The sequence below is a fragment of the Aegilops tauschii genome, chromosome 4 (assembly GCF_002575655.3).
Source record: "Aegilops tauschii subsp. strangulata cultivar AL8/78 chromosome 4, Aet v6.0, whole genome shotgun sequence".
Lineage (NCBI taxonomy): Eukaryota > Viridiplantae > Streptophyta > Magnoliopsida > Poales > Poaceae > Aegilops > Aegilops tauschii.
Window position 1 is genome coordinate 55,722,902 of NC_053038.3, and position 23,614 is coordinate 55,746,515.

At 43.9% G+C, this 23,614-nt stretch overlaps 1 protein-coding gene across 2 annotated transcripts; it reads right to left on the reverse strand.

Annotated features, from left to right (window-relative positions):
• Positions 1–18,874: 18,874 nt before the first annotated feature.
• Positions 18,875–21,524, reverse strand: LOC109771005 (uncharacterized). Of its 2 annotated transcripts, none has more exons than XM_040386601.3 (4): positions 21,085–21,524; positions 20,804–20,988; positions 19,500–19,597; positions 18,875–19,190 (listed from the first exon to the last, which is right to left on the reverse strand). In XM_040386601.3, exons 2-4 carry the CDS (start codon positions 20,946–20,948, stop codon positions 19,071–19,073), a joined length of 363 nt encoding a protein of 120 aa, XP_040242535.1. In that variant the 5' UTR covers positions 20,949–20,988; positions 21,085–21,524; the 3' UTR covers positions 18,875–19,070. The 2 variants fall into 2 exon arrangements, with proteins under 2 accessions (XP_040242535.1, XP_020185310.1); XM_020329721.4 differs by having other exon boundaries at positions 18,878–19,190; positions 21,072–21,522.
• Positions 21,525–23,614: the final 2,090 nt, after the last annotated feature.

Sequence of the window (23,614 nt, forward strand, 5' to 3'; positions counted from 1 at the left end):
GGCAAGTCTCTTTACTCGTTTCGTAACACATCATCCCGTGATCAACTCCTTGGTCACATTGTGCACATTATGATGATGTCCTACCGAGTGGGCCCAGAGATACCTCTTCGTTTACACGGAGTGACAAATCCCAGTCTCGATTCGTGCCAACCCAACAGACACTTTCGGAGATACCTGTAGTGCACCTTTATAGTCACCCAGTTACGTTGTGACGTTTGGTACACCCAAAGCATTCCTACGGTATCCGGGAGTTGCACAATCTCATGGTCTAAGGAAATGATACTTGACATTAGAAAAGCTCTTAGCAAACGAACTACACGATCTTGTGCTAGGCTTAGGATTGGGTCTTGTCCATCACATCATTCTCCTAATGATGTGATCCCGTTATCAACGACATCCAATGTCCATGGTCAGGAAACCGTAACCATCTATTGATCAACGAGCTAGTCAACTAGAGGCTTACTAGGGACATGGTGTTGTCTATGTATCCACACATGTATCTAAGTTTCCTATCAATACAATTCTAGCATGGATAATAAACGACTATCATGAACAAGGAAATATAATAATAACCAATTTATTATTGCCTCTAGGGCATATTTCCAACAGTCTCCCACTTGCACTAGAGTCAATAATCTAGTTCACATCACCATGTGATTAACACTCACAGGTCACATCACCATGTGACCAACATCCAAAGAGTTTACTAGAGTCAACAATCTAGTTCACATCACTATGTGATTAACACTCAATGAGTTCTGGTTTGATCATGTTATGCTTGTGAGAGAGGTTATTAGTCAACGGGTCTGAACCTTTCAGATCCGTGTGTGCTTTACGAATATCTATGTCATCTTGTGGATGCTACCACGCGCTACTTGGAGCCATTTCAAATAACTGCTCTACTATACGAATCCGGTTTACTACTCAGAGTCATCCGGATTAGTGTCAAAGTTCGCATCGACGTAACCCTTTACGACGAACTCCTTTTCACCTCCATAATCGAGAAAATTCCTTAGTCCACTAGATACTAAGGATAAGTTCGACCGCTGTCATGTGATCCATTCCCGGATCACAATTGTACCCCTTGACCAACTCATGGCAAGGCACACTTGATGTGCGGTACACAGCATAGCATATTGTAGAGCCTACGTCTAAAGCATAGGGGACGACCTTCGTCCTTTCTCTCTCTTCTGCTGTGGTCAGGTCTTGAGTCTTACTCAATACTCACACCTTGTAACACAGCCAAGAACTCCTTCTTTGCTGATCTATTTTGAACTCTTTCAAAATCATGTCAAGGTGTGCGTTCTTTGAAAGTATCATCAGGCGTCTTGATCTATCTCTATAGATCTTGATGCCCAATATGTAAGCAGCTTTATCCAGGTCTTCCTTTGAAAAACTCCTTTCAAACAACCCTTTATGCTTTCCAGAAATTCTACATCATTTCGGATCAACAATATGTCATTCACATATACTTATCAGAAATGTTGTAGCGCTCCCACTCACTTTATTGTAAATACAAGTTTCTAACAAACTTTGTATAAACCCAAAAACTTTGATCACTCCATCAAAGCGTATATTCTGACCCCGAGATGCTTGCTCTAGTCCATGGAAGGATCGCTGGAGCTAGCATACCTTTTAGCATCCTTAGGATCGACAAAACCTTTCTGATTGTATCACATACAACTTTTCCTTACGAAAACTGGTAAGGAAACTTGTTTTGACATCCATCTGCCAGATTTCATAAATGCAGCTAATGCTAACATGATTCTGACGGACTTAAGCATCGCTACGGATGAGAAAATCTCATCGTAGTCAACTCCTTGAACTTGTGAAAATACTCTTTGCCACAAGTCGAGCTTCATAGACGGTAACATTACCGTCCACGTCCGTCTTCTTCTTAAAGATCCATTTATCTCAATGGCTTGCCGATCATCGGGCAAGTTCACCAAAGTCCATGCTTTGTTCTGATACATGGATCCTATCTCGGATTTCATGGCTTCTAACCATTTGTCGGAATATGGGCCCACCATCGCTTCTCCATAGCTCGTAGGTTCATTGTTGTCTAGCAACATGACTTCCAAGACAGGATCACGCATTACTCTGAAGTAGTACGCATCCTCGTCGTCCTACGAGGTTTGGTAGTGACTTGATCCGAAGTTTCATGATCACTATCATAAGCTTCCACTTCAGTTGGTGTAGGTGCCACAGGAACAACTTCCTGTGCCTTGCTACACACTAGTTGAAGTTATGGTTCAATAACCTCATCAAGTCTCCACCATCCTCCCACTCAATTCTTTCGAGAGAAACTTTTCCTCGAGAAAGGACCCGTTTCTAGAAGCAATTACTTTTGCTTCCAGATCTGAAATAGGAGGTATACCCAACTGTTTTGGGTATTCTATGAAGATGGATTTATCCGCTTTGGGTTCGAGCTTATCAGCCTGAAACTTTTTCACATAAGTATCGCAGCCCCAAACTTTTAAGAAACGACAACTTAGGTTTCTCTAAACGGTGTCGTCTCAACGGAATTGCGTGGTGCCCTATTTAAAGCGAATGCGGTTGTCTCTAATGCCTAACCCATAAACGATAGTGGTAATTCGATGAGAGACATCATGGTATGCACCATATCCAATAGGGTGCAGTTATGATGTTCGGACACACCATCACACTGTGGTGTTCCAGGCGGTATTAATTGTGAAACACTTTCCACAATGTCTTAATTGTGTGCCAAACTCGTAACTCAGATATCTCTATGATCATATCATAGACATTTTATCCTCCTGTCACGACGATCTTCAACTTCACTCTGAAATTACTTGAACCTTTCAATAATTCAGACTTGTGTTTCATCAAGTAAATATTCTCAGCATCTACTCAAATCATGTGTGAAGTGAGAACATATCAATATCCACTGCGTGCCTCAGCACTCATTGGACTGCACACATCAAATGTATTACTTCCAACAAGTTGCTCTCTTGTTCCATCTTACTGAAAATGAGGCTTTTCAGTCATCTTGCCCATGTGGTATGATTTGCATGTCTCAAGTGATTCAAAATCAAGTGAGTCCAAACGATCCATCTGCATGGAGTTTCTTCACGCATATATACCAATAGACATGGTTCGCATGTCTCAATCCTTTCAAAAACGAGTGAGTCCAAAGATCCATCTACATGGAGCTTCTTCATGCGTTCTATACCAATATGACTCAAATGGCAGTGCCACAAGTATGTGGTACTATCATTACTATTTTATATCTTTTGGCATGAACATGTGTATCACTGCAATCGAGATTCATTTTAGGTGCAAGACCATTGAAGGTATTATTCAAATAAACAGAGTAACCATTATTCTCCTTAAATGAATAACCGTATTGCGATAAACATAATCCAATCATGTTTATGCTCAACGCAAACACCAAATAACAATTATTTAGGTTTAACACCAATCTCGATGGTAGAGGGAGCATGCGATGCTTGATCACATCAACCTTGGAAACACTTCCAACACATATCGTCATCTCACCTTTAGCTAGTCTCCGTTTATTCCGCAGCTTTTATTTCGAGTTACTAACACTTAGCAACCGAACCGGTATCTAATACCCTGGTGCTGCTAGGAGTACTAGTAAAGTACACATTCATATAATGTATATCCAATATACTTCTGTCGACCTTGCCTGCCTTCTCATCTACCAAGTATCTAGGGTAGTTCTGCTTCAGTGACCGTTCCCCTCATTACAGAAGCACTCAGTCTCGGGTTTGGGTTCAACCTTGGGATTCTTCACTAGAGCAGCAAATGATTTGCTGTTTCATGAAGTATCCCTTTTGCCCTTGCCCTTCTAGAAACTAGTGGTTTTACTAACCATCAACAATTGATGCTCCTTCTTGATTTCTACTTTCGCGGTGTCAAACATCGCGAGTTGCTCAAGGATCATCATGTCTATCCCTGATATGTTATAGTTCATCACGAAGCTCTAATAGCTTGGTGGCAGTGACTATGGAGAACCATCACTATCTCATCTGGAAGATTAACTCCCACTCGATTCAAGTGATTGTAGTACTCAGACAATCTGAGCACATGCTCAACGATTGAGCTTTTCTCCCTTAGTTTGCAGGCTTAAGAAACTTGTCAGAGGTCTCATACCTCTTGACGTGGGCACTAGTATGAAATCCCAATTTCAATCTTCGGAACATCTCACATGTTCTGCGACGTTTTCAAAAACGTTTTTGGTGCCACAATTCTAAACCGTTAGCATTACGCACTGAACTATCACGTAGTCATCAAAACGTGTATGTCAGACGTTTCGCAACATCTACAGACGACGCTGAGGTTCAGCACACCGAGCGGTGCATTAAGGACATAAGCCTTCTGTGCAGCAATGAGGACAATCCTCAGTTCACGGACCCAGTCCGCATAATTGCTACTATCAACTTTCAACTAAATTTTCTCTAGGAACATATCTTAAACAGTAGAACTAAAGCGTAAGCTATGACATAATTTGCAAAGACCTTTTGACTATGTTCATGATAATTAAGTTCATCTGATTATTTAATGAACTCCCACTCAGATAGACATCCCTCTAGTCATCTAAGTGATACATGATCCGAGTCAAACTAGGCCGTGTCCGATCATCACGTGAGACGGACTAGTCATCATCGGTGAACATCTCCATGTTGATCGCATCTACTATATGACTCATGTTCGACCTTTCGATCTCTTGTGTTCCGAGGCCATGTCTGTACATGCTAGGCTCGTCAAGTCAACCTAAGTGTTTTGCATGTGTTCCGAGGCCATGTCTGTACATGCTAGGCTCGTCAACACCCGTTGTATTCAAACGTTAGAATCTATCACACCCGATCATCACGTGGTGCTTCGAAACAACGAACCTTCGCAACGGTGCACAGTTAGGGGGAACACGTCTCTTGAAATTTTAGTGAGGGATCATCTTATTTATGCTACCGTCGTTCTAAGAAAATAAGATGTAAACATGACAAACATCACATGCAAATCATAAAGTGACGTGATATGGCCAATATCATCCTGCGCCTTTGATCTCCATCTTCGAGGCGCGGCATGATCACCTTCGTCACCGGCATGACACCATGATCTCCATCATCATGATCTCCATCATTGTGTCTTCATGAAGTTGTCTCGCCAACTATTACTTCTACTACTATGGCTAACGGTTAGCAATAAAGTAAAGTAATTACATGGCATTTTCATTGACACGCAGGTCATACAATAAATTAAGACAACTCCTATGGCTCCTGCCGGTTGTCATACTCATCGACATGCAAGTCGTGATTCCTATTACAAGAACATGATCAATCTCATACATCACATATATCATTCATCACATCCTTTTGGCCATATCACATCACATAGCATACCCTGCAAAAACAAGTTAGACGTCCTCTAATTGTTGTTGCATGTTTTACGTGGCTGCTATGGGATTCTAGCAAGAACGTTTCTTACCTACGCAAAAGCCACAACGTGATATGCCAATTTCTATTTACCCTTCATAAGGACCCTTTTCATCGAATCCGATCCGACTAAAGTGGGAGAGACAGACACCCGCTAGCCACCTTATGCAACTAGTGCATGTCAGTCGGTGGAACCTGTCTCACGTAAGAGTACGTGTAAGGTCGGTCCGGGCCGCTTCATCCCACGATGCCGCCGAATCAAGATAAGACTAGTAGCGGCAAGTAAATTGACAAAATCGACGCCCACAACTACTTTGTGTTCTACTCGTGCATAGAAACTACGCATAGACCTAGCTCATGATGCCACTGTTGGGTAACGTAGCAAAAATTCAAAATTTTCTACGCATCACCAAGATCAATCTATGGAGTTTACTAGCAACGAGAGGGAAGGAGTGCATCTAAATACCCTTGTAGATCGCGAGCGGAAGCGTTCAAGAGAACGGGGTTGATGGAGTCGTACTTGTCGTGATCCAAATCACCGATGATCCTAGCGCCGAACGGACGGCACCTCCGCGTTCAACACACGTACGGAGCAGCGACGTCTCCTCCTTCTTGATCCAGCAAGGGGGGAGGAGAGGTTGATGGAGATCCAGCAGCACGACGGCGTGGTGGTGGAAGTAGCGGGATTCCAACAGGGCTTCGCCAAGCGCTGCGGGAGGAGGGAGATGTGTCACGGGAGGGAGAGGGAGGCGCCAGGGCTTAGGTCTTGCTGCCCTCCCTCGCCCCCACTATATATAGGGCCAAGGGAGAGGGGGGGGGCACAGCCTTGGCCCTTCCTCCAAGGAAGGGTGCGGCCAGGGAGGAGTCCATCCTCCCCAAGGCACCTCGGAGGTGCCTTCCCCTTTTAGGACTCTCCCTTTCCCTTATCTCTTGGCGCATGGGCCTCTTGGGGCTGGTGCCCTTGGCCCATATAGGCCAAGGCGCACACCCCTACAGCCCATGTGCCCCCCCGGGGCTGGTGGACCCCCGGACCCCTTTCGGCACTCCCGGTACAATACCGATAAAGTGCGAAACTTTTCCGGCGACCAAAATAAGACTTCCCATATATAAATCTTTACCTCCGGACCATTCCGGAACTCCTCGTGACGTCCGGTATCTCATCCGGGACTCCGAACAACTTTCGGGTTACCGCATACTAATATCTCTGTAACCCTAGCGTCACCGAACCTTAAGTGTGTAGACCCTACGGGTTCGGGAGACATGCAGACATGACCGAGACGACTCTCCGGTCAATAACCAACAGCGGGATCTGGATACCCATGTTGGCTCCCACATGCTCCTCGATGATCTCATCGGATGAACCACGATGTTGAGGATTCAATCAATCCCGTATACAATTCCCTTTGTCTAGCGGCATAGTACTTGCCCGAGATTCGATCGTCGGTATCCCGATACCTTGTTCAATCTCGTTACCGGCAAGTCTCTTTACTCGTTCCGTAACACATCATCCCGTGATCAACTCCTTGGTCACATTGTGCACATTATGATGATGTCCTACCGAGTGGGCCCAGAGATACCTCTTCGTTTACACGGAGTGACAAATCCCAGTCTCGATTCGTGCCAACCCAACAGACACTTTCGGAGATACCTGTAGTGCACCTTTATAGCCACCCAGTTACGTTGTGACGTTTGGTACACCCAAAGCATTCCTACGGTATCCGGGAGTTGCACAATCTCATGGTCTAAGGAAATGATACTTGACATTAGAAAAGCTCTTAGCAAACAAACTACACGATCTTGTGCTAGGCTTAGGATTGGGTCTTGTCCATCACATCATTCTCCTAATGATGTGATCCCGTTATCAACGACATCCAATGTCCATGGTCAGGAAACCGTAACCATCTATTGATCAACGAGCTAGTCAACTAGAGGTTTACTAGGGACATGGTGTTGTCTATGTATCCACGCATGTATCTAAGTTTCCTATCAATACAATTCTAGCATGGATAATAAACGACTATCATGAACAAGGAAATATAATAATAACCAATTTATTATTGCCTCTAGGGCATATTTCCAACACCCGCACCGATGGAAAAGAGAATGATGAGGGGGTTGAATAAGGGAAGATTAAAATAGAGAAACTCTCACACCGGTGCGGTTGATCGTTAGGCAATAGAGGGGCCTTACAATCTGAAGGAAATATGCCCTAGAGGCAATAATAAAGTTGTTATTTTATATTTCCATATATCATGATAAATGTTTATTATTCATGCTAGAATTGTATTAACCGCAAACTTGATACATATGTGAATACATAGACAAAACACCGTGTCCCTAGTAAGCCTCTACTAGACCAGCTCATTAATCAAAGATGGTTAAGTTTCCTAACCATAGACATGTGTTGTCATTTGATGAACGGGATCACATCATTGGAGAATGATGTGATGGACAAGACCCATCCGTTAGCTTAGCATAATGATCGTTAAGTTTTACTATTGCTTTCTTCATGACTTGTACATTTTCCTTTGACTATGAGATTATGCAACTCCCGGATACCGGAGGAATATCTTGTGTGTTATCAAACGTTACAACGTAACTAGGTGATTATAAAGATGCTCTACAGGTATCTCCGAAGGTGTTTGTTGGGTTGGCATAGATCGAGATTAGGATTTGTCACTCTGAGTATCGGAGAGGTATCTCTGGGCCCTCTCGGTAATACACATCATAATAAGCCTAGCAAGCAATGTGACTAATGAGTTAGTTGCGGGATGATGTATTACGGAATGAGTAAAGAGACTTGCCGGTAACGAGATTGAACTAGGTATGAAGATACCGACGATCGGATCTCGGGCAAGTAACATACCGATGACAAAGGGAATAATGTATGTTGTCATTACGGTACGACCGATAAAGATCTTCGTAGAATATGTGGGAAACAATATGAGCATCCAGGTTCCGCTGTTGGTTATTGACCAGAGAGGTGTCTCGGTCATGTCTACATAGTTCTGGAACCCGTAGGGTCCGCACGCTTAACGTTCGATGACGATTTTTATTATATGAGTTATGTGATTTGGTGACCGAATGTTGTTCGGAGTCCCAGATGAGATCACGGACATGACGAGGAGTCTCGAAATGGTCGAGAGGTAATGATTCATATATAGGACGATAGTATTCGGACACCAGAAGTGTTTCGGGGCTATCGGGTACGTATCGGGTCACCGGAAGGGGTTCCGGACATCCCCCCGGCAACTACATGGGCCTAATGGGCCAAGAAGGGGACAGACCAGCCCCTACGGGGCTGGTGCGCCCCAGTAGGCCGAAATAAGGGGGAAGGAAAGAGGAGAAGAGGGAAATGAAGGGGAGGGATTCGGCCTCCCCCTTCATTCTCTCCTCCCTCCTCCTTCCTTCCCCCTCCGGATGAATATGGAAGGGGGAGGCCGTGGGAGGCGCCCAAGTAGGATTCTTCCTACTAGGGGTGCCCCTTGGTTGCCTCTCCTCCCCTCCAACCTATATATATGAGGGGCGCACTGCTAGAACACACAACATTGATTCCTAGCCGTGTGCGGCGCCCCCTCCACAGTTTACGCCTTCGGTCATATTCATGTAGTGCTTAGGCTAAGCCCTGCGCCGATCACTTCACCATCACCGTCACCACGCCGTCGTACTGATGAAACTCTCCCTCGACACTTTGCTGGATCAAGAGTTCGAGGGACGTCATCGAGCTGAACGTGTGCAGAACTCGGATGTGTCACACGTTCTGTGCTTGATCGGTCGGAACGAGAAGAAGTTCGACTACATCAACCGCGTTGTCAAACGCTTGCGCTTTCGGTCTATGAGGGTACGTGGACACACTCTCCCCCTCTCGTTGCTATAATCTCCTAGATAGATCTTGCGTGAGCGTAGGAACATTTTTGAAATTGCATGTTATGTTTCCCAACAGTGGCATCCGAGCCAGGTCTATGCATAGATGATATGCACGAGTAGAACACAAAGAGTTGTGGGCGGTGATAGTCATACTGGTTACCACCAACGTCTTATTTTGATTCGGCGGTATTGTTGGATGAAGCGGCCCGGACCAACCTTACATGACCATGTTCATGAGACCGGTTCCACCGACAGAGATGCAACTAGTTTTGCATAAAGGTGGTTGGCGGGTGTCTGTTTCTCCAACTTTAGTTGAATCGAATTTGACTACGGACGGTCCTTGTTGAAGGTTAAAACAGCAAACTTGACGAAACACCGTTGTGGTTTTGATGCGTAGGTAAGAACGGTTCTTGCCAGAAGCCCGTAGCAGCCATGTAAAACTTGCAACAACAAAGTAGAGGACGTCTAACTTGTTTTTGCAAGGCATGTTGTGATGTGATATGGTCAAGACATGATGTGATATATGTTGTTGTATGAGATGATCATGTTTTGTAAAAGTTATCGGCAACTGGCAGGAGCCTTATGGTTGTCGCTTTATTGTATGAAATGCAAACGCCATGTAATTGCTTTACTTTATCACTATGCGTTATCAATAGTTGTAGAAGCAATAGTTGGAGAGACGACCACGACGCTACGATGGAGATCAAGGTGTCAAGCCAGTGATGATGGAGATCATGACGGTGCTTTGGAGATGGAGATTAAAGGCACAAGATGATGATGGCCATATCATGTCACATATTTTAATTGCATGTGATGTTTATCTTTTATGAATCTTATTTTGCTTAGTACGGCGGTAGCATTATAAGATGATCCCTTAACTAAATTTCAAGGTATAAGTGTTCTCCCTAAGTATGCACCGTTGCGAAAGTTCTTCGTGCTGAGACACCACGTGATGATCGGGTGTGATAGGCCTACATTCACATACAACGGGTGCAAGACAATTTTGCACATGCGGAATACTCGGGTTAAACTTGACGAGCCTAGCATGTACAGACATGGCCTCGGAACACTGGAGACCGAAAGTTCGAGCGTGAATCATATAGTAGATATGATCAACATAGATATGTTCACCATTGATGACTACTCCATCTCACGTGATGATCGGACATGGTTTAGTTGATTTGGATCACGTATCATTTAGATGACTTGAGGGATGTCAATCTAAGTGGGAGTTCTTAAGTAATATGATTAATTGAACTTAATTTATCATGAACTTAGTCCTGATAGTATTTGCATATCTATGTTATAGATCAATAGCTCGCGTTATAGCTCCCCTATGTTTTTGATATGTTCCTAGAGAAAACTAAGTTGAAAGATGATAGTAGCAATGATGTGAAATAGGTCCGTGATCTGAGGATTATCCTCATTGTTGCACAGAAGAATTATGTCCTTGATGCACTGCTAGGTGACAGACCTATTGCAGGAGCAGATGCAGACGTCAGGAAAGTTTGGCAAGCTCGATATGATGACTACTTGATAGTTTAGGTCGCCATGCTTTACGGCTTAGAACCGGGACTTCAAAAACATTTTGAACGCCACGAAGCATATGAGATGTTCCAAGAGCTAAAATTGGTATTTCAGACTCATGCCCGTGTCGAGAGGTATGAGACCTCTGACAAATACTTTGCCTACAAGATGGAGGAGAATAGCTCAGCTAGTGAGCATGTGCTCAGAATGTCTGGGTACTACAATCGCTTGAATCAAGTGGGAGTTAATCTTCCAGATAAGATAGTGATTGACAGAGTTCTCTAGTCACTATCACCAAGTTACTAGAACTTCATGATGAACTATAATATGCAAGGGATGACGGAAACGATTCCCAAGCTCTTCGCGATGCTGAAATCAGCGAAGGTAGAAATCAAGAAATAGCATCAAGTGTGGATGGTTAACAAGACCACTAGTTTCAAGAAAAAGCGCAAGGGAAAGAAAGGGAAACTTCAAAAAGAATGACAAGAAAGTTGCCACTCCCATGAAGAAGCCCAAAGCTAGATCCAAGCCTGAAACTGAGTGCTTCTACTACAAAGGAAATGGTCACTGGAAGTGGAACTGCCCTAGATACTTGGCGGATAAGAAGGATGGCAAAGTGAACAAAGGTATATTTGATATACATGTTATTGATGTGTACTTTACTAGTGTTTATAACAACCCCTCGGTATTTGATACTGGTTCAGTTGCTAAGAGTAGTAACTCGAAACAAGAGTTGCAATATAAACAGAGACTAGTTAAGGACGAGGTGACGATGTGTGTTGGAAGTAATTCCAAAGTTGATACGATCACCATCGCACACTCCCTCTACCTTCGGGATTAGAATTGAACCTAAATAAATGTTATTTGGTGTTTGCGTAGAGCATTAATATGATTAGATCATGTTTATTTCAATACGGTTATTCATTTAAGTCGGAGAATAATTGTTGTTCTATTTATATGAATAAAACCTTCTATGGTCATACACCCAATGTGAATGGTTTGTTGGATCTTGGTCGTGGTGATACATATATTTATAATATTGATGCCAAAAGATGCAAAGTTGATAATGATAGTGCAACATATTTGTGGCACTGCCCTTTAGGTCATATTGGTGTAAAGCGCATGAAGAAACTCCATGCAGATGGACTTTTGGGATCACTTGATTATGAATCATTTTATGCTTGCGAACCATGCCTCATGGGCAAGATGACTAAAACTCCGTTCTCCGGAACAATGGAGCAAGCCAATGACTTATTGGAAATAATACATACCGATGTATGCAGTCCGATGAGTGTTGTGGCTCGCGGTGGGTATCGTTATTTTCTGACCTTCACGGATGATTTAAGCAGATATGGGTATATCTAGTTGATGAAACACAAGTCTGAAACATTTGAAAAGTTCAAAGAATTTCAGAGTAAAGTGGAGAATCATCGTAACAAGAAAATAAAGTTTCTACGGTCTGATTGCGGAGGCGAATATTTGAGTTACGAGTTTGGCCTTCCGTTAAAACAATGTGGAATAGTTTCACAACTCACGCCACCTGGAACACCACAACGTAATGGTGTGTCTGAACGTCATAACCGTACTTTATTAGATATGGTGTGATCTATGATGTCTCTAACCGATTTACCACTATCATTTTGGGGTTATGCATTAGAGACAGCTGCATTCACGTTAAATAGGGCACCGTCTAAATCCGTTGAGATGACACCGTATGAACTATGGTTTGGCAAGAAACCTAAGCTGTCGTTTCTTAAGAGTTTGAGGTTGCGATGCTTATGTAAAAAAGCTTCAGCCTGATAAGCTCGAACCCAAATCGTATAAGTGCGTCTTCATAGGATACCCTAAAGAAACTGTTGGGTACACCTTCTATCACAAATCCTATAGCGATCCGACCTCAAACGGCCGAATCTCTGTGCATAAGTGTCATCCCTGGATCGGTAATGCTGACACACACAGTACTTTGAAGGATTTATAACAGAGTTGCAATCACACACTTATTACAACGAATGTCTCAAAAGAGAACTTACTACATTAATATCGCTTAAGGCCATCTAAATAAGATAACTGCGGAAGCATCAAAGGTAAATGAGTCCATCAACTCCAACGGCATAGCTGAGTGCACGACAACGACCTAGCGCACCTTGCTCTTCGTCTGAAAATTCTGCAACATAATATGTTGCAGCCCGAAACGGGTCAGCACATGGAATATGCTGGCAAAATAACACCGTAGAGCAATAAACAGGTAATAGCTACAACTACATGCATATATGGCTGGTGGAGGCTCTACGGTTATCATGTTTTTGTGAAAAGCCAATTTTTCCCTACAACAAAGGAATATATTTTGTTTAACTATCATGGTGGTTGATAAACATCAAGAAGTTTCCTCCAACTCAATCCCAATTAAACAGTATTAAGAACCCAACAAATTATTTAGAGTGTTGAGATCAAATCAATAATTCAAGAACCAGATACTCAAGATGTCCATAACCGGGGACACGGCTAATCATGATTAGTTTGTACACTCTGCATAGGTTTGCGCACTTTTCCCCACAAGACTCGGTCTCCTCCGTTTGATTTATCGCACTACATGGTGTTTGAGAAACGGATGACCGAGACACAGTCTTTCAGGAGCATTAGCTCTTTACTCTGGGTAGACAGTACCACCTACATCCCCTACATCTGCTAGCCTACCACTGAAAGAGGTCACACAACTTACTCAACTATGCCAAAGCCCATAATGGCTTGTGGCTGCACACGGAAGTTTCTAGCATGAATAATCTTATGATCCTTTGAGCCTCGGTGGCGAACCATAGGATGATCACACGGGTACTCCGGGATATCCTAGGACAACACTGGATTCTCCAGGTGCCCGCAACCAATCCACCCAGATGTGTATTTAAGTAGCCACCTTAAGTTAACCATTAATTAACAACTCTCACATCTGTTATGGATCACTCAACCAAACCACGTCTACGAGCATAGCATAGCAGTATAAGCATAACGTAGAAGTAACTCCCATGGTTTGATATAAAAGAAATAGGTTCTACCTCATCATCTACTTCCCAAACCCACATATTAAATAGATTCTACTCATGCAATGTTTGAGGGTTGAAACTAATGCATAAAAATTGGGTAATAAAGGGGTATGACCAAAGTGTTACTTGCCTTGCTGACGATCTGCAAACCCTAGAGACTCGTAGTAGCACGCTTCGCACTCCAGAAATTCTATCACAAACAAACAATACCATACATAAGCACTCAAGCATAGATGCATGGGTAAATCTCAAATAAAAAGATCCAAATTGAAAGTTCAACTGAAGAGCTTCGATTTACAAAAAGAATCACTCCGATCGGAGCTACGAAACTGAAACTACGATCAAAAGAAGGTCGAAATCAAATCTGCTTGAAACCAAATTTTAATTTGTCAAAATCATGTTCAAGTTGATTAACTAGAAAGAGGGGTTCGAGACGAAGATTTTGGCGTTGGTTTCACTGGATTTGGACGAACGGTTAAAAAGTTGCGAGGGTTTGAAGATCAGGGCTAATCCGCGATAAAAATAATCACGGATAGGTCTCTGGCCGGAAATAAAATAAAAAGAAAAGATTAACGGACAAACGTTCGTTTTCAGGGACAAATGAACGAACGCATTCGCGAACAGAGGCGTTCGAGCGAACGTTCGCTAAATAGATTAGATCGAGAAAACCGAGAAAAATCGATCTTACCCAAATAAAAATGAACCGATCTAATCGAAAAAAATGGCGGCGGTGGTTTCTACCGGTTCTTCAAGAATAACCGGCGGCGGAGGCGACGAGATCCAGCGGCGGGGCGGGGTTAGCGGGCGGCGGCGCGGCGCGGTAGAGCTGGCAGCGGCGGCGGCGGCGCGGCTCGGTGGAAGGAGGCGGCGGGCCTCGGCCCTATTTAAAGGCCGGGGGGCGAGGCGGCTTGAGGAGGGGGTCGCCGGGAGGAGGAGTCCTCCCTGGACTCGGCTGTGGCGGCATGAGCCGGCCGGACTCCCGCCCGGAGTCGGTCGGGGTGAGGGGGTGGGCTGCGGTGGCGGCCTGGCTCGGCTGGGCCGTTGGCCCAGTCGGGCGCGTGATTTTTTATTTAAATAAGATTTTGCCGAAGAAAAATCCTAAATAAATATAAAAAATTCTAAAAATGCCAAAAACAATTTCACCGTTTGATAAAATATTTAGAACAAGGTGAACATTTTCTGGCCTAAAAATGAAATTTTGAAAATGCATAATTTTCTAATTCAAATAAAATAGCAAAATAAAACCCAAATAAAATATTTATTTGATTTTAACATTTTTCCTCCAATATTTCTTTTATTTTTTAAGAAGTCATATTATCTTCTCTCTTTTATTTTAAATGGAAATATTTCAAAGAGAAAAATATTAAAACCAAAATGGTCCTCTTTTCAAATTTGACAAAATTCAAATATGAAAATAAATGAAATCCCCAACTCTCTCCGTGGGTCCTTGAGTTGCCTAGGATTTTCTAGGATCAAACCAAAATGCGAATAAAATATGATATGCATATGATGCCCTATGTATAACATCCAAATTGAAAATTGGGATGTTACAAATCCGAAGGCAAGATCTTTGTTGCTAAGAATGGATCCTTTCTAGAGAAGGAGTTTCTCTCGAAAGAAATGAGTGGGAGGAAAGTAGAACTTGATGAGGTAATTGTACCTTCTCTCGAATTGGAAAGTAGCTCATCACAGAAAACCGTTCCCATGATGCCTACACCAACTAGAGAGGAAGCTAATGAAAATGATCATGAAACTTCAGATCAAGTTACTACCGAACCTTGTAGGTCAACTAGAGCATGTTCCGCACCAGAGTGGTACGGTAATCCTATTCTGGAAGTCATGTTACTAGACCATTGCTACCTCTTGAGCATGTGTTGGTTTTCTCTTGAAGAGGAAAGGGTGATGCAGCAAAGTAGCGTAAGTATTTCCCTCAGTTTTTGAGAACCCAGGTATCAATCCAGTAGGAGGTTACACGCAACTCACCTTGTACCTGCACAAACAAATAAGAACCTTGCAACCAACGCGATAAAGGGGTTGTCAATCCCTTCACGGCCACTTGCAAAAGTGAGATCTAATAGAGATAATAAGATAAATATTTTTGGTATTTTTATGATATAGATTGGAAAGTAAAGATTGCAAAATAAACGACAGCAGAAATAGCAAATTGATAGGAAAATAATATGATGGAAGATACACCCGGGTGCTGAAATTTGGAGTGGGCTTTAGGCCCATCTAGCAATTTCTGAAAATCTCTAAGGGCCCATATGGGTTTATTGGCACTAGGTGGAGGTGGGAAGTTTAGTCCCACCCCGGAAGTGGAAGAGGAGTTGGACCTCTTTTTAAGGGATGTTCTTTCACATGCTATTGGAGCTTGAGAATAGAAGAGGCCCTCGCGCGCTCCTCCTCCGCCGCCCGCCTCGCCACGCCACGCCTCGTCACGACGCGCCGCGGGTTGCGGGATTGATCCGAGTCGAGCTCACACCTACGCGCTTATTTGCGGTGTCTCCCAAGCCTAGCCGCCACGAACAGATCACATCTGCTCCACGCGCACGCCCACCGTCATTCCTTTGCTGCTGCCGCCGCCGGTGACTCCATCCCGTCCACCGCGTACAAGGTCGACGGGAGAGCAGGTCTCCAAAACCAAGTCTCTCTGGTTCCTGTACGGGAGAGAGGCGAATAGGTTTTTGGGAAGCGACTACGCGACTGCTCGCTGTTCCGCTTCGTCCTCGTCATCACCATGTCCACCGACGCTGACCGTGCCGCCGCCGAGAAAGCTGAAGCCGACAAGAAGGCCGCCGAGGATGCCGCTGCTGCTGTCACCGCCGCCGGGGCTTCTGCCTGGCCTACTGGAGGGTATAACATGTTTATCCCTCTCTTGATTATTTTCATATTAGCAGTACTAGCACTATGTGTAGATTTGTCTACTGTCTGCGTAGTACGTGCATGTTTAGTTGAATATCAGTACATTGTTAATTCTGTCAATGCCATGCTAGTCATCTATTTGTGGATTAAATTAGTCGAAAAATTGCCTATTTTCTCAGCAATCCAAAAACCTATTATGTGTAGGAATTCTTTGGCAAGTGGCTTTGCCGCTGCACTGAAACCGGATAAGTTTACCGGTACATACTTTAAGCGTTGGAGACTAAGACCACTTTATGGCTCACAGCTATGAACGTGTTCTGGGTCACTGGTGTCCCCATGGGAACGATTGCTCCTGAACAGGAAAAGGCGTTCAGGGAGGCCACCGTTGTGTTTCTCGGAGCAGTTCTTAGCGTGACCGGAGATAAACTGGTCGACGCATATTTACATGTGCATGTCGCCAAGGACTTGTGGGAGGCGCTTGAATCTAAGTTCGGGGCCGCCGATGCCGGGAGCGAGATGTATATTATAGAGCAGTTCCACGATTACAAGATGGTTGAAAACCGTCCTGTATTGGAGCAGGCTCATGAGATAATATGCATTGTTAAGGAGCTTGAGCTTCTTAAGTGCGAGTTACCGGGCAAGTTTGTCGCCGGCTGCATAATCGCTAAGCTCCCTAATTCCTGGAGGAACTTTGCCACCACTCTGAAACATCAGAGGCGTGAATTCTCTGTGGAGGATGTCATTGGCCATCTGAGTGTTGAGCAGAATTCAAGGGCAAAGGACTCGCACGGAAAAGGGGCCGAAGGGACTTCTGTCGCCAACATGGTGAACTAGAAGAACTTCAACTCCCACAAGCCCAAGGGAAAGAACGGTGTCCAACATAATACCAACTTTAAGAAGAAGGGTAAGAAGACCTTCAAGAAGAACAAGAAGGATGAGGGCTGCTTTACTTGTGGTTCGGTTGAACATTGGGCCAACAAGTGCCCAAACAAGTACAAGAAGCCAGGACAGGACTCCAAGTCTGTCAACATGATTGTGGGCAACAATGAGAATGGTGCATCTGGGTACTGTCGGATCTCGGGTTCCGGCAAAACCCTTAAGGTTCGAACTCTGGGGTGCTGATACGTCTCCAACGTATCTATAATTTTTTATTGCTCCATGCTATTATATATTCTGTTTTGGATGTTTAATGGGCTTATTTATACACTTTTATATTATTTTTGGGACTAACCTATTAACCGGAGGCCCAGCCCAAATTGCTGTTTTTTTGCCTATTTCAGTGTTTCGCAGAAAAAGAATATCAAATGGAGTCCAAATGGAATGAAACCTTCGGGAGAGTTATTTTTGGAACAAATGTGATCCAGAGGACTTGGAGTGGACGTCAAGAAATCACCGAGGAGGCCACAAGGCAGGGGGCGCACCTACCCCCTGGGCGCGCCCTCCACCCTCGTGGGCCCCTCGTGGCTCCACCGACCTACTTCATCCTCCTATATATACCTACGTACCGCCAAACCATCGAAGAGCACCACGAAAACCTAATTCCACCGCCGCAACCTTCTGTACCCGTGAGATCCCATCTCGGGGCACTACAAGAAATATGTCAACATGCGACCATCACTATTGGTCACTGAAAGGTCATTGTTTTTCATTTGCGACCTTTTTGTGACCAAAACAGAAGGTCAAAAGCTGGTGGCCGTAGACTGAAATTAGCGACCTTCTTTGTGATATGTAAAAGATCGTTAGTTCCACGACCAAACTTTTGGTCACTAGCAACCTCCCCAGGCCACGTAGGATCCAGCGTGGCAAGCTGACGTGCAGAAGAATCAGCCCGGTCCAATTCAGTGTTTTACATGGGCCGAGCCCAACAATTCAGCCTTTCTAATATTTATTTTTCCTGTTAATTTTCGCTAGCTACATGGGCCTAGGCCATTGATTCAGCCCATATAATATTTTTAGGCAAGCCCTTTTAATATATTTATTTTATGTTAATTTCGGTTAGCTACATGGGCCTGGCCCTACAATTTGGCCTTTTTATTTTCTAGCGCACAACATTTTGCGGTCCATTTTTTTATTTCCAGCTTTTTTTGTCAGCTCCAGTTTTCAGATGGGTCCCAACTATCAAACAGACACAAGAGAGAAACTTAGAAAGCATATGAAAATCTTCAAATAATAGCTAAAATAAGTTTATTACAATACACTATACAGAACAGAACACGTGAAACTCCATACACCCATTCACATCACAACAACCAGTTTCCATACACTCATTCACATCACAACCACCAGTTTTACCATCGAATCTTGCATACCCAGGAACTTCATACTTCACCCAGATCCACACAATCATAAATATTGGGATCTACAAATAAACCGCTCTGCCGGTATAAAAGCTAGCTACTCTTGGATACCACAGAACATGCTCTTCAACATGGGTAGAAGTCGTCAACGGAGTTCTACCAACAACACAAGTTCCATTCACCTACAAGAACAGAATGGATTATCAAGTACTTGCATTCTTCAAGAAGATTACAACCAACATATATATGTAGAAGGACATCAGGAAAGCTGATGGAGCAAATCAAACAACAGATAAATCAAGTAAACAACCCATTTGGAAAAAATATACTACCAGGCTTGGACATAAATAGTGTCAGATCAAGCAGAAGATAATAAGCAGAAGATAAATATACTACCAGCATAACACTCTCACTATAACAAGATCCACATAGACCACCATCTGCAGCAACCGCACACACAAAACAACCTGGGTTGAAGAGAGTGAGATTACCTTGTCGCCGTAGATCTTAGAAGACACCTCGTGCACGAGGAAGTCCTTGTCGTCCACCCCCAAGCAGCACGATGCTGGTGGAGCATCCCTCACCGAGCCTACATGAAGTTTTGCATATAGTTAGAAAACCTGGAAACGTACAGGATGGACTACCATAACATAGCATTGACGAAAAAAAACTAAAGAGCATGTAACTGAATCTCCTGCGGCTCTAGCCTCTAGCATGCACCCTAGATTCAGTTCCCATGAATCCAGAAGAGCAATCAAAGACATGGCAAAGAAGCTTTACAAGAAAAAAAAACTACTAATGTAGATTGCGGTGAAATCAAAGTACCACTGCTACTGTAGATTACAAATAATATGAGCAAATCAAACAAAAATATTATTGCAAAATATATGGATTTATAGCTAGGATCAATAAGCTAAGATCAAATGCCATACTAATATGTTCTAATCATGTTCTTGCTTGCTGCAATCTAAAGAACATCACCACATAGACTACACATACTAGGACTAGCATTGGTTAAAAATAACTAATAATCACATGAAGTCCTACAATGAAGTAGGACCAGGACAGGTACTCCTCCTGATTAGTCACCACTTACAGTCATAGGGTTAAAATCATAGCTCCACTACTAAGGGATCTCACATCAGCAAGTGCCGGCTGCTATTGTAATAAGACAGACACTACCAATACTGTTAGTTTCATGTGGTCCAAGCTAAAAGTACCGGAGAGTAGCAATCATAGGTGCACCAAATTACCTTAATTTTTCATGAACAGACAAAACTGTGACTAACATAATAGGACGAATGCCAGGCACCAGGCACCACATGTATGCAATTACAAGCACATGTGAGCTGGCGACCGGGTGATAACGCGATGCACCATCATAATAAGCTCTCATTGTGGCAAATGACTCAAAGTAGCATCGGGGATGAACCCTTGACAGGGGCCAGGCAGGGGCAGTTCGTACTTATACTGTATGGCAGAGAACTAGATTTACAACAAATATATTGATGCACAGTCAGTATGTTATGAAGTGGATGTCCCTGATCCAATTCAGAGATTCCATCCTAATGCTACCCCTTTTTCATAGCCACAATCTGATTATTCTCTACTTGCTAACACAAAAGAAAAAAACAGGCATCACTGCATAGTATAGTTTCAGTGTGCGACAACTAGAAGGAAATAACGATGCCGTACAGGGGCAATATTCCAGGTACCACCAGCAACGTTGGTTTCATAGAGATTTAGGTGGCCTCGTGGGAGTCCTAGAAGTACGTAGAGGGCACCTGCACCTTACCAGGTTGTCGAGGTGGAGTCATGGGGAAGAGGGAGTGGCGGGGTTGATGACGCCCGTTCTGACCACCGTAGGAGAGCTTGGCTTGACCACCGTGAGAGAAGCATCCAGCGGTCCTGATGCCCAGTGTGGCAAGATCTGGCGGCATCTTTACCAAATCTGGTCAGGAAGTGGAGCGTGGTGGCATCCTGAAATGCAGATCTCAGCAACGGAGAAGGCACCCTGGTCTGGGCAGTGGTAAGATGAGATGCGAGAGGGGAGAAGGGGATACCTAGAATACCCACTTGTTGATGACGGGGTGTTGAATCCCCACCACTTGAGGATGGTGTCAGATCGCGGTTTTGACAGATGGCGAGCATGGCGCTCATGGTACCTAGCCCGCTGCCGCCGCCGGCGACGGCCGCCTCCATCCGAATACGCCTGCGTGGGGAGCTAGCGGACGAGTGGTGCGGCTATGGGAGGGGAAGCCGAGACCTTGTGTGTTGGAAGCGGGTGTTTGGCCCCTCGCTTCCCCCCACCGCGGCCTCCATCGGGTGGGAAACAGAGGAAGACAGAGGCGGGGCGGCGGGGTGCCTCGATCTGGATCGAGGAGAGGGAGGCCGCGCGTTGGGTCTTGCCGGAGGGGAGGGAGGGAGGAGCACGGCATGGGGATCTTGGAGCGCGCTGGATCTTGGGGAGGGAGGGAGGAGAGCGAGGGGAGGGGTGGGTGGCAGCGAGGGGAGGGGAGGTGGGAGGGATCGGGGAGCGCTAGGGTTCGCGGGGGAGGAGGGAGGAATGCGGGCTGTGGCCTGTGGGTTGTTGGGCTAGGTGGGGTGAGAAGGTGAGGAGGGAGCGCTGCCGTTGGATCCGGGTGGATCGGACGGTGCTCGATCCATGATCCGCGTGACATGCCTCCGAACCAATCAAAACAGAGTACTCCCTCCGTTCCAAAATAGACGACTCAACTTTATACTAACATTAGTCCAAAGTTAGTACAAAGTTGGGTCATCTATTTTGGAACAGAGGGAGTACATGTGTGCGACGTCCATGACCATCTAAGTAGGTCTTAACCGGCTGAAAATAAAGTGCAGATCTCTTTGGCTAAGAGAACCGACTCTTTTGGCGCCGTCCTTCGGCGGTTCCCCTCCGCCGGTGACTTTTTGGTCGTCGGCAGTGAGGAGGGTCGTCAGATCCCGCGTGTGTGGATCATTTTAGCTTTAGGTTTTAGGGTCCTAGTAGCTTAGGTTTTTGGATCATTCGATATCTCGACTTCGGGGGCGGGGATGGCAATACTGAAAAAAAGCTCTGGATTTTTATTCGGCAAGGCCGCCAGCAAGGACCTCGGCACGCAGAAGAGTAGGGCATCGAGGAGGTGGTCGCGAGCGAGGACTTCATCGTCGTCACCTTCCCGGTGACCGAAGACCCGTAGTCATACCCACAGTTTTGATAACATTTTGAAAGAAATTAAAAAAAACAAAAAATCGTACTGTGGCATTATATCTGGCCTAGTTTACAGGAAAAATAATAAACTTTGACTACAGTAAATGTCTTAAAAAGTGTTCTCGGAACCGAGTTATCATGTATGAAGATCAATGGCTTTTAAGCCAAACTAGCAAAGTGGCCCGCTCTACGCGCGGGCAAGATCTTTTGACCCTTTTCATGTGGATTTTGAATATTTGACCCTATATAAATTGTCAGGCTGGGAATTTTCTTACTGAACATTGATAATATAGAATGAAACTATCTTGTAGAATACTTCCTTGCACACATGTTGCAAATTATTCTAAGATGCACAACTACAAGATCGAACATTTGAAGCTGTAGAAACATAAGCAAATAAATTAGCAGCCTAAAAGCTTTAGCCTTGCACATTTGAATATGGCACATTCAAAAGAAAAAGTAGAAGGTTAAATTTGATTCAAGCGCACAATATATATACTATCTAGGGTAATATCCAAAGCAAAGTAAAAAATGTTAAAAGGAAAAATTATCATCAACTACTTGTGCAATACCACTATTAATTGCACGCCCTTGGAGTATACATTCACCAAAAGTATGAAATGTGTTAAGAAAGTCATAATTACTTTATCTACTCCAAATCTTCATGTGCATTTTCACCATACTGATGACACACACTAAGAGCATGTATATCAACGTGACGGAGGCTGCAACGTGGTGTGTAAATTTTTAATATCAACGTGTGTGACGTAATGGCAATGGTGGGTAGTTTTTCACATAAATCTAATATAATGGCTATAGAATTTTGTTCTATTGAATGAATGGTCAGATGTTTCTGATTTCTGTGGTAATTTCTACAGTAATTTCTTTTTTCTGGTTAGCCCGTAAACCCGTAAATTACTTTTTATATAGAATAGACGATCAATCTTATGGCCACAATCATGGCATAGTTTGTTCAAATGATCTCATATTGTACACAAGGGTGCATCTTGGAATGGCAAACAATATTGCCTAAAGAAAGTTTTCATTTTTTAGACAAAAAATTCATTTTCCATTTTTTGATTGCCCAAAATAAGTATTTTTGTGAAGGACCTGCCATATATTTGTTGCAAAATTGGACCAAATCAAATTTATAAATTAGGACATATTTAATGGACAATTGACCAAATGGTTGGGTGCCAAAAGCTTTGATCCACCTCTCGTGAAAAACACAAATTTCTGCCGATTCAGCTGAAAGTGGGTGAAATTTGAACTGTAGCTACCTCGTAGTTTGCTCTTTATTTTTTTAGATCAGTTCTAGCTACATAAGTATATATTTAATCAGAGAAACATAAAAAGTTTTCAAAGATTCAACATATAGCTAGGAACGATCATTCC

Excerpts from the sequence above, each read along its gene's own strand:
- LOC109771005 (XM_040386601.3), bottom strand. The coding sequence starts at position 20,948 with ATGCCGCCAGATCTTGCCACACTGGGCATCAGGACCGCTGGATGCTTC. Across the intron at positions 19,598-20,803 it reads GACTCCACCTCGACAACCTG|GCTCGGTGAGGGATGCTCCA; the intron begins GTAAGGTGCAGG and ends AACTTCATGTAG. Across the intron at positions 19,191-19,499 it reads CTAAGATCTACGGCGACAAG|GTGAATGGAACTTGTGTTGT; the intron begins GTAATCTCACTC and ends CTGTTCTTGTAG.